The sequence below is a fragment of the Dreissena polymorpha genome, chromosome 6 (genome assembly GCF_020536995.1).
Source record: "Dreissena polymorpha isolate Duluth1 chromosome 6, UMN_Dpol_1.0, whole genome shotgun sequence".
NCBI classification, from domain to species: Eukaryota; Metazoa; Mollusca; class Bivalvia; order Myida; family Dreissenidae; genus Dreissena; species Dreissena polymorpha.
Genome location: NC_068360.1, coordinates 117346233 through 117358792, shown reverse-complemented (window position 1 = coordinate 117358792; position 12560 = coordinate 117346233). Strand labels below are relative to the sequence as shown.

General features: G+C 35.8%; 1 protein-coding gene across 3 annotated transcripts in view; it reads right to left on the bottom strand.

Moving 5' to 3' along the window:
- LOC127834445 (uncharacterized) overlaps positions 1 to 12560 on the bottom strand; it is an 83926-nt gene that overhangs the window by 51447 nt on the left and 19919 nt on the right. For all 3 annotated transcript variants that reach the window (XM_052360290.1, XM_052360289.1, XM_052360291.1), the window contains 2 exons: positions 12170 to 12439; positions 6205 to 6374 (listed from right to left, as the gene is read on the bottom strand). In XM_052360290.1, coding sequence (XP_052216250.1) covers positions 6205 to 6374; positions 12170 to 12439 — 440 coding nt within the window. The remainder of the gene's footprint in view (positions 1 to 6204; positions 6375 to 12169; positions 12440 to 12560) is intronic.

Below are 12560 nucleotides of genomic sequence, written 5' to 3'. Positions count from 1 at the left end.
ATTTGTTTAAAATCTGTTTAAATTTACTGGAATTATGAAATATAGTACAGAAAATATTTCATTATTTTATAAGATCTTAAAAAAATAGCTTACTCAAACACAGTCACTTTATCATGAAATTTTATTCTTAAGGGTCATGGATCAGGTTAATATTGTAAGGGAATAAACTTATTTTATTTTACTAGGTAAAGCTCAAAACCAATTAAATTCAATATGTTTGTGTTGGCAAGACTTTCAACAATAAACATAGGCTGGTTAAAGCTTTTAACAACCGACTTTGTATTACATAGGAAAATAGTTCAACAAACATATAAAAGCTGAAAAAGAAATAAAATATTAATTCATTAAAACACAACTTATGTAATAAGGAAATGTATGTAATAATTTTATATAGATTCAACTAATGAGAAATTAGAGCTTTTGATAGAAAACATAGGTATCACAGAGATAACAGATTTACACATTAGCACATAAGGATTATGTGGCATAAGATCATGAGAAGGTAAAATTTGTTCTAATTTTTTTAATTTTTTTCTTTCAGATGAGACAAACAGCTGTCACACAGGAGGAATCTAAGGCCACAGCTGATGACAGTGACCAGCCCCCTCAGTTGAACATCCTAAATGATGAGGAACAATCTGATGACAACAACAACTACAAGGAGCAAGAGCCAGCTATTGTTGTTGAAGACACCCCAGTGGCAGATAGTAACCAAAAACCAACAAGTGCTCTAGGACGTTTGTTTGATGTGTTCATTACTAAAGAAGAGTCTTCTGCTGCTGATAAAGTTGAATTAGAGCTGAACTGTTATCTGAAAGAATCAAGGGCGAAAATAGAAGTGAATCCAATAGACTGGTGGGGGGCAAGGTCTGACAAATATCCTATTCTAGCTAGAGTTGCCTGTTCATACTTGATCATCCAAGGAACATCTGTGGCTAGTGAAAGAGTATTTTCTACTACAGGAGACCTTGTATCGGCCCAAAGGGCTTGTCTGTTGCCAGAAAATGTTGATAAACTTGTCTTCCTTAAAAAGAACCTTAAAGTTGAAAAGGTTAAAGCTAAACCAACTTTGAGTGCTTCAAAAGCACCCAGGGGGACAGAATGACTTTGTAACAACTTCAGTTTATTGATGTGACAATCTTAACACTTAGATTTAATATGTGTTTACTTTCAGTATTTTGTATAGTTTGAATTTTGATGCAAGAATTGGTTAACAATGTTCAACTTTAATCTAGTCATATTGCTGAATTTTTGTTTATTTGTGTCTAGTTCTGAGAAAACTGGGCATAATGCATGTGCGTTAAGTGTCGTCCCAGATAAGCCTGTGCAGTCCGCACAGGCTTATCAGGAATGACACTCTCCGCTTAAACTAGATTTTCTGTTTAAACTTAAAAGGGACTTCATTTTAACGAAAAAAATACCATTAAAGCGTAAAGTGTCGTTCCTAATAAGCCTGTGCGGACTGCACAGGCTTATCTGGGACAACACTTAACCCACATGCATTTTGCCTAATTTTCACAGAACAAGACACATTTAAAGGGTTTTTGAGGCTTCTTATTTTCTTAAACTGTCACTTGATTCTTGTTCTCTGTTTGGAGTATTGAAGTTTATAATAATAATAATAAAAGTTTTTTATTTTTTTCATAAGAAATATATAAGTTCTGGTGTTTCAAAGCATAATTTTGGTTATAGCAATATAAATTATTCAAATAATAATTTATTTTGCGTATTTTTACTTTCAAATTAGGATTCGAACCGATATTCGATATCCGAGCCTTTGGATTCGAATTCGGATCCGATTGAAATTTTGGATTCGCTGCAGCACTACAGTCAGCGTAGTTATAGACCAGACAGCAATATTGGGCAGTCTAGTCAGAAGCTTTCTGTTTGCTATACAGTCACTAAAGTTGGCATGGTCTCATAAATGGCCATGGAAGCTCCTGACAAGACTGCACAGATGCGCAGGCTGAGCTGGAGCTTTGCTGGCTGCTTATGGAAGAAGACCCTTTTTTGCATGATGCAGTTCATATAAGAATTAGGACTGACTTTCACAAAATGGTCAATCTTGTTACACTACGCGACCCGTGATTTTTGCACGATTCTCGCATCACCGCAATCAATGCAACGTGACAAATTGCGGTGATTCCGAGCGACAAGAAAATTTGGGTGATGTCTCGGCGACCGTCGCGCGATGTATCTCGCTGTTATGCAATCAGCGCGAATTACCGCAAATCATCGCGAACCGCCGTGGTTCACCTTTTTAAGGGATTTACATTAAGGGTTACACTACATTACATGTACATGTAACATAAATGTATACACTTACATTATACATTGCAATAATAAAGCTTTTGTTGTTGTTGTATGCAATGGGCGTATTAGCTAAAATACTCCCGTTCCTACATGAACGTGATGAAGTAATGTCGGAAGCTTTAACGGCTCCAGATTAATATAACAGCGCAGAAGAATGATCATGCAATAATTATTTAACATAACATGTAAACATGTTTTAACTAATTGCATTAGCAGAATGTTTATTAAAACTTACAATCAATTATATTCCAGGCCCGAATACACTACCACTGTTCAAATTCCATATTGTTGCAATATACATGTAGCGTAGCACTGTGTAAATTGAAAGTTGCATAGTGTTTCGTCATTGGTCGGTTATAAATACCTTGTTTCTCTATACATGGTATTTGATTTCGACGAAACTAATAATTTGGTAATTTACGAGACATATGATATAAGTTTTCCATTTAAACTTTGATCTTACCGTGTGTGTTAATTGACGTTATTAATTATGTTAATACTTATTTTTGCATTTCATTAAGAATTATAACGTGTAGCCCTTTTGTTCACAGTGTTTAGCAAAATATTCGCGCCTTACAACACGGGAAATTGTTTAAGCTACACTTTCATTTAAAGGTTAAATGTAAACGGTAGATTACATCTAATTATTTGGACTAAAATATGCTATACTCATTTATTTTCTGTTTCAGGCTCCAATGCAGATAACTCGTGTTACTCGCGTTACTTTCCGAGCGTTGTACATACATTCACAATGCTTGATAAGCCGGAAATCGGAAATACATTACTGTTCTATTTTTAAGTACATGTTATTATGACATCGTGGTAAATAATGTTTTGTTATTACATCATTGCCTATATATTAAAGCCGTTAAACATTGTGTTTGTTTTGCTGGAAAAAAAAAACACGAGTATATCAACGTAGCACTTAGCGTTCGCAGAGTTCAATAAATTTATGATGATGTATAATGTACATGCATTTCTCTGGGTTTTCACGCCAAAAACAAAAAACCCTCAACATTTGATTATTTAGTGTGTACTGTCCAGCGGGTGATAGTGTTTGTTCAAGTGTCTAATTGGCACTCTTTGTACGTGTTAAAACTGTGAAAAGTTGTGACAATCACAGAAACAACAGGATGGCGCTGCCAATTAAGTGCGATAATGGACCAAAGGGCATTGACAAAAAATAACAGTTTGGATATATTTTTCGGCGTTTACTCAGATGGTCTCTCACAACAAAAAAACTATACAAGTCAAGGTATTATGTTTTACTTCTATCAGTAACGATACGGATACGGCGTGTTTGATTTGAATTGACTTTAAAAGAAATATCAAATTGTTGGCGATATAACTGTTTGAAAAATACCAAAGAAACATTTAACCGAAATCAACAGAATTCAATGTTCTCTGCACTACGCAGTTTGTATAAAAAATCAATACTTGCACACTCGTATACCTTGACCTTGTACATTGCCGCATAATTTTCGCGCTCTTTTGTCTGGAAATATATATAATGACTATATTGAAAGCATTTGTAAAAGTCGTGTTAACATTAAAACATCGGAAGTGTGTTTCGGATTAAAAAATTTTATTCTCATTTGGGAATTTAACGGAACATTTATACTTATGGTATATTTGTTTTGAATTGTATATTAATTTGTTACAACGCTTTACGAGTGAAAAAAATGTTTTGATAATATTATGCATTAATAGCACAATTTCCAGAAGGAAAACGTTTTTTACATGAAGGCGTATGACGCAATAAAACGTTTTTTTGTAAGATCGTATTGTATCAATCTAAATTTAAATACGCTCGTCCAATGAAAGCTGTGTCCCACATTATGCGCTGTACTCTTTACACTTCTGAAAAATGGCGTAGTCATATGGTTGTTTTAATGAAATTCTCAAACATATTTACCGACATAAATGTTCAAGATTATTTTTTTGATGTTGGATTATCGGATAATTGTGATAATTAGAAGCGTTATGTACATGTATAAAGTTATCGATACGATTCGGTTTCTATGCATGAATTGGCGAGTCATCGTTGTCACTGCGATCACGGCGAATTGCGGCGAATCACCACAACATTGAGGGGATTTAGCGCGAAGATTATCTTGCTCTCGCGCGACGTCGGAGTGACGAGTCATGTAAAATCGCGGTGATTTTCCACCCAAAAAGCAAAATGCCCGCCTTGACTTCGCAAATTAGGCAAAAATCACGGGTCGCGTAGTGTAGCTGTATTTGTTGTAGTTGTTAAATTCCAAATCAGCCTTCATAGTATCAACCAAACTAATCTATCAATACCAGAGCCAAAAAAGCCCCCATGATACTCAATGCTTTCTGGTAAGGAAGTACTATGTTTCATATGCATTTGTACAAAGTTATACTTCAACCACTAATCTTTTGCTAAATGAAGGAATTAAAATGCTTGACTGATGAAAAATAGCCTGACAGAAATCAGTGGGTGTGCAGTGACAAAATACTTCTTATGTCCTTAAGTCAACATGTCTTTTGTGACCATATAATCCTCTTTTGGCCTATTGGACCACTGCCATCTAAATATACGCACATGTTTCATAACAGACCACCACTTATTGGCACTAGCAAAGGTTAGTATTGTGCCATACGACATCAGAGTTTTAGTGGGCAGCAACATGAGTGGTCAATATAATGAAATAGTGGGCTGAAAGTAAACTGTTAATCCTGTTTAAAATACTGACAGCTTAATTGAAGATGTGAATTATAATTTGTACGCATACCATTCTTTATAAATCATAATATATGGACAAGACTTTAATTATTGTGGTTATTACACACTTGCATAACAAATACAGTTTAAAACTAAACCACTTCATAATTAAACATAAAAGTCTTTTCTTTGTTGCTTTTTTGTTAAGTATTTTTTTACCTTAGTAAAGTCTACAATTCTCAGAACACATCTCTTATATTTACTTAAACCATGGTACAAATATTATACCAGCTCAAATGTATTGCAATTATGCACATTATATTAAACAAACAGGAAGAAGCTGTCTACGCCATTATTTAAGCCAGACTAAATATCACATCAAATTATGCAGTTCTCTCATGTCTTCTAGTGATGATGAATTATAGTAGTTTACACTACTGAAAAGAATTTTAATTAAACCTATAACAGATAACCCACACATTAAACAGCTTTATAGAGACTGACCTTTTAAAAGTACCATAGTTTATTTAGGCTAATTTACCATAGTGCATTCAAACGCTACTGAGTTGAGGAATTTGATAAGTCTAGTAGGGAAATATTTATAGCAAACTATTTATTCATTAGTTAGATGACCAAAACCATTTTGTGTTGGATATCTTCTGAAAGACATTAATATTTGAAGCTTAAAATTTTAGAAAATGTTGGTCTGCAAAACCCCCAAAATGTTTTCTTTTGCCATGAAGACATAAAGTTATAGTACTTTACCATGAAGACATGGAGCTTTAGTACTTTACCATGAACACATGGAGATTTAGTACATTACCATAAAGACATTAAGATTTAGTACTTTACCATGAAGACATGCAGATTTAGTACTTTACCATGAAGACATGGAGATTATTGATAGTACTTCTAAATAAAGACATGCATATTTAGTACTTTAACCATAAAGAAATTTAGAACTTATACCATACAGACAGGCCGATTTTTTACCTTAACCATAAATACAGACAGACTCAGTACTTTTACCATAAAAAGATGCAAATGAAGTACTTTTACCACAACGACAAGCAAATTTAGGTCTTACATAATAAAAAAAAGCTTGTTATGTAGCATGTAATCAATTCAGTAGCTTTTTATGTTTCAGGTGTGTTTCTTCTAGCTTTCTGTCATCAAGATCAAGAGAACTAGTGCTGTGTTACCTTGAACACATGCTCCTGTTCCTTGGCCTCAATCTGCCTCATAATTCCTGCGGCGATGAGGCAGGTGCACACCTGACACACGATCACATTGATGTCGTGCTGCGTCATGACCAGTCGCAGGTAGTGGGCCTTGTCGATACTGCCTGACAGCCAGTTGAGGAGCATCTGGCCTGCAGTGCAGAGGGGTGGACATGAGTGAATGTGTAAAATACAGTGGAGAGAGGTGGACATGAATGAATGTGTGAAATACAGTGCTGAGGGGTGGACATGAGTGAATGTTTGAAATACAGTGGCGAGGGATGAAAATAATAGAATTTGAAATACAGTGGAGAGGGGTGGAAATGAGTGAATGTGTGAAATACAGTGGCGAGGGTTGGACATGAGTGAGTGTATGAAATACAGTGGAGAGGGATGGAAATAATAGAATTTGAAATACAGTGGAGATGAGTGGGAATGAGTGAATGTGAAATACAGTGGAGAGGGGTGGAAATGAGTGAATCTGCAATACAGTGGAGAGGGTTGGAAATGAGTGAATGTTTGAAATACCGTGGTGAGGGGTGGAAATGAGTTAATGAGTGAAATACAGTGGAGAGGGATGGAAATAATAGAATTTGAAATACAGAGGAGAGGAGTGGAAATGAGTGAATGTAAAATACATTGGCGTGGGATGAACATGAGTGACTGTGAAATACAGTGGCATGGGGTGGAAATGAGTGAATGTGAAATACAGTGGAGAGGGGTGGAAATGAGTGAATGTGAAATACAGTGGAGATGGGTGGAAATGAGTGAATGTGAAATACAGTGGAGAGGGGTGGAAATGAGTGAATGTGAAATACAGTGGCGTGGGGTGGACATGAGTGAATGTGAAATAAAGTGGCGTGGGGTGGAAATGAGTGAATGTGAAATACAGTGGAGAGGGTTGGAAATGAGTGAATGTGAAATACAGTGGAGATGGGTGGAAATGAGTGAATGTGAAATACAGTGGAGATGGGTGGAAATGAGTGAATCTGAAATACAGGGGAGAGGGTTGGAAATGAGTGAATGTTTGAAATACAGTGGAGAGGGGTGGAAATGAGAGGATGTGTCTAATATTAGAAAAACCTGGGCAGTGCTTTCCACAGGAATTTTTCAGATGCCCCGGGGCAGATGGGGTGGGTAAGGCAGGACTGTCCATCCAAACTTTTTTTTACATTTTTAGAGTCAAATAACGTCAATTCCTGTGCTATGACTGTTGCTCATAAAGCAGTGTGTTTTTTTTCACCATTTTGGGAATGGGGCGGGGTCCCTTTGGATTGGGAAAATTTGCAGCCTTCTGACTAAAATTGGGAAATTAGTCTTGTTTTGCTGAAAAATGCTTCAAAATTCAGAATACAAGACAGTGTTTTTAGTTTTATATTTACTAAGGTTGAATTTATATGGATGGGAACAAAATATTGAGAATTAAAAAAATAACAAGATGTGTTTTTGAAGCACAATGTCCCCCTATATGACGTTTTACCTTGAAGGATGACCTTGACCTTGACCCTTCACTACTCAAAATGTGCACCTCCATGAGATACACATGCATTTCAAATATAAAATTGCTAGCTTCAATATTGCAGAAGTGACATAACATGAGCAATTTTGACCCATATATTTGACCGTGAAGGATGACCTTGACCTTGACCTTTCACCACTCAAAATGTGCAGCTCCATGAGATACACATGCATGCCAAATATCAAGTTGCTATCTTCAATATTGCAAAAGTATTCATAAAATAAGCGATTTGGGCCACATATATTTGACCTCTGACCTTGAAGGATGACCTTGACCTTGACCTTTCACCACTCAAATTGTGCAGCTCCATGAAATACACATGCATGCCAAATATCAAGATAACCTTCAATATTTCAAAAGTATTCATAAAATAAGCGATTTGGGCCACATATATTTGACCTCTGACCTTGAAGGATGACCTTGACCTTGACCTTTCACCACTCAAAATGTGCAGCTCCATGAGATACACATGCATGCCAAATATAAAGTTGCTATCTTCAATATTGCAAAAGTATTCATAAAATGAGCGATTTTGTCCACATATATTTGACCTCTGACCTTGAAGGACGACCTTGACCTTGACCTTTCACCACTCAAAATGTGCAGCTCCATGAGATACACATGCATGCCAAAAATCAAGTTGCTATATTCAATATAGCAAAAGTTATTGCAAAATGTTAAAGTTGGCGCAAACAGACCAACCAACAGACAGGGCAAAAACAATATGTTCCCCACTACTATAGTGGAAGACATAAAAATAATTTTATTTGGAAACCTTCCATTTGGAATTTTAAGCTCCCATTCAGGAAAAATATATACTTTTTTCCATTGGGAATGGGGTCAATTACCAGACCCGATTTTGAATAAATAAAAAAACTGATTGGTAAATATTGATTGTTCATTACAATGACGCTCCACCTTTAGGCAGGCTTTAGTTGGGTAAATAGATATACATAATTGCCACAGGATTGTAAATCGACTTTAAAAATTTTCGGCGAAGTCATCATTGCTTTGATCTTAAGAATGGCTTGTTGCAGAAACTGCAAAAATACACTGATTGGAAAAGTTCAGGCGCCCCGCGGACTATGATTTTGAAATTCAAGTGCTCCGGCGAGGGACCGTTAAATGTCCTGTGGAAAGCACTGCTGGGATGGCATTTAATGTGTAAAAGGTCAAGCAAACACGGGGAAAAAATTATGAGTGTATGAATTGAAAATGAGGAAAACTGGGATAGAACTTTTGAGAATATATGTATCAAAGATGATGCACACTGGAGAACAATTAAGAATACAGGCTGAGGTGAAAATAATAAAAGATGATAAATACTGAAGAATTTAGAGCAAACAAACTGAGTCGGAATAATGAAGGATGACAAAAGCGGAGTTGAGATATGTTTAAATTGGAAAATGATAAATTACTTTAAGCTGTCTTAGAAAATAGCTCTTTGCTAACAAATTAACAGGGCTTACAACTTGAAAGGGAAATAATTCAACTACGGTAACATAGCCAGAGCAAAATAGTTTTCTCCCTTACACAATTATGAAATTCAGCTAAGTGCAAACCATTAACTCATATAGACTTCATTATCCATAACAGGCTATTTAAAATGGCTACAGCAAATATGCCAATAAAAGTATCATAATGTCAGTACTATCCACTTAAAAAATCATTTCAAATTCTTCTGAGAAATCTACTTTAAATAATTTACAATTTATCTTTGAATGTTTAGAATGCTGGGCAGATTTAGATTATAGTAAAGAAAAGAAATGCGGCTCTATTGAATGTTGGGTCATTACTGTGACATTAGACTTCTGAATTTGTTTGAATACAACTATGAGAGGATATTAATGGGGTCAGATCAAATAGGCATGCTATCTGAAAGACAAGTGAACTTGAAAGAACTTACAATATAATTTTAACATATAAAATTATCATGTAAGAGTTTCTGTATGCTTTACATTGCTTACAATATAAACAATTTAAGGAGATTTGCACATAACTACATACACTGAATGTTATTGTATTGAAGTTGGAGTACTAAAAAATTGAAATCATAATTTGTAATAAATTTCCAGTAATGTGCTTTTGGTGTATTTTTTAATTATCCATAACAAGTATACACAAGCAAAAGTTTAACAATCATGTTACAATTAAATGCATGATATACCATATCATCAATTATGTAAGAACTTGATTGCACTAAAGTTATTAAAAGCTGAAACTGCAATAAATAAAAATAATTGAGTTGTGATTTAATACATTGCTTTATGCATAATAACTACAATTAACACATAAAATGTTGAACTGAAAAGCTATGCAATTTACTACAAACAACAATTAAAATACACAAGCCTAGTTGAATTATAAATAATTGTCGACATTTGCATAAGCTGAAATCCAATTACTGATTAAGTGAGCTGATTTCATTCCCAGTTATTAATTTGCGATATTGCAGTATTATACCACAGAGTAAATAAACTTTGAATGTTTAAAATGCTGGGCAGATTAAGATTATAGTTAAGCAAAGAAATGCGGCTATATTGAATGTTGGGTCAGAGTCGAGCAACAAAAGCTCACACTGCTAATTTCAATGAATGTTTCAATATATAAGCTTTGCTCTGGTAAAGCCGGGCTAAATGCATGTGCGTAGTGTCCTCCACATTAGCCTTTCATTCCCCACAGGCTAATCAGGGACGACACTTTCTACTATTATAGAAATTTCCATTCAAATGAAGTATTTTTTTAACAAAAACCCAGTCTAGGTGGAAAGTGTCGTCCCTGACTGGCCTGTGGGGATTGCAAAGGCTAATCTGGGACAATAATTTACCCACATGCAAATACAAAATGACAATTCATACCATATTTTACATTTAGTACCCAAATTCAGAAACTTGGTTGTTGATGTCATGTCAGCAAAAAAAATGTCATGCAATCTGTTCAGCAAAATGTTGTATCACATGGGAAACAAACAAAGAATGGCTTGTGATAAAACAAGAGCACTGCCTTGCGGGTGCAGACCGCTATTTTTCTTTTTAAAGGTGAAGGGAACTATCTCAATTTCAATCACAAAGGAGGGAGGGGTGGAGTTGAGAGGGGTGTATTGTGTGGGGGTGTGGTCATTTATTACATTATCTTCCCAAAATGCAAAAAATAATTTTAAAAAAATTTGGGGGGGGGGGGGGGGGTATTTTCGGGTGGGATGGTTGGACGGTATTTCAAAAATAAAACAAAAAAAAAATAAAAAAAAATAAAAAAAATTGGGGGGGGGGGGGGTATAGTGTGAGGGTGTTGTGGTCATTAATTAGATGATCTTTAAAAAAAAATTGAGGGGGGATGGGGGGGAGGGAATTCGGGGGGAGTGGGGGATGGTTTGGGTGGGGTCTATAGTGGTATGTCAGGTAAGAGTTATTTTGTCAAAGTATCAATCAAATCTAATCATAAATAAAGAAGTTATGGCAATTTTAGCAAAATTTAATAATTTGACCTTGAGAGTCGAGGTCATTCAAAGGTAAAGGTAAAATTCAACTTGCCAGGTACAGTACCCTCATGATAGCATGAAAGTATTTGAAGTTTGAAAGCAATAGCCTTGATACTTTAGACTTAAAGTGGATCTAAACACAAAATTTTACCATATATTCAAAGTTACCAAGTCTTAAAAGGGCCATAATTCCGTAAAAATGACAACCAGAGTTATGCAACTTGTCCTTTACTGTCCCCTTATGATAGTTTGCGAGTGATCCAACTATGAAAGCAATATCTATGATACTTTAGGGGTAAAGTGGACCAAAACACAAAACTTAACCAAATTTTCAATTTTCTAAGTATAAAGGGCCCATAATTCTGTCAAAATGTCAGTCAGAGTTACATAACTTTGCCTGCACAGTTCCCTTATGATAGTTAGTAAGTGTTGCAAGTATGAAAGCAATAGCTTTGATACTGTAGAAATAAAGTGGACCTAAACAGAAAACTTAAGCAAATTTTCAATTTTCTAAGTATAAAAAGGGCCCATAATTCTGTCAAAATGCCAGTCAGAGTTACATAACTTTGCCTGCACAGTCCCCTTATGATAGTTAGTAAGTGTTGCATGTATGAAAGCAATAGCTTTGATACTTAAGGATGAAATGGACCTAAACACAAAACATAACCAAAATTTTCAATTTTCTTAGTATAAAAAGGGCACATAATTCTGTCAAAATGCACGCCAGAGTTATCTAACTTTGCCTGCCCAGTCCCCTCATGATAGTAAGTAAGTGTACCAAGTTTGAATGCAATAGCATTGATACTTTATGAGAAAAATTGACCTAAACGCAAAACTTAACCAGACGCCGACGCAGACGCCATCGCCAAGGTGATAACAATAGCTCATACATTTTTTTCCAAAAAAAGATGAGCTAAAAAGAAAAGAAAGAAGACCTGTCCAACACAGACCTTCAAACACATCCATTTTTCTGACATCCAGTTTGCCCGGCAACTCCATGGGCCACTTTACAGCATCTTCCAGATTTATGTGGGGCTTGTACACCATAGGGGCCACAGGGTTGACCGGAGGGGAGGGGTGTGGGGCCTGATGGGTTGGGATGGTGGAGTCCCCAGAGGCCTGGAGGCGGGCATGCACCATTGGGCTCCCTCGCAGGCGGGATAGGGGTAGGACCCGCTGGGCATCAAGGTCGGTCTCCCTGTCGTCATCGTGACTGAAACCTGGTGAAATGTATACTGAGTATTATACACCATTGAACTTACATACAATAATTATCATTTTGAGGTGTGAGCTCAAAACTAGTTTTTCTAGAACATGTACGTCATAAAATGTAACTTATAT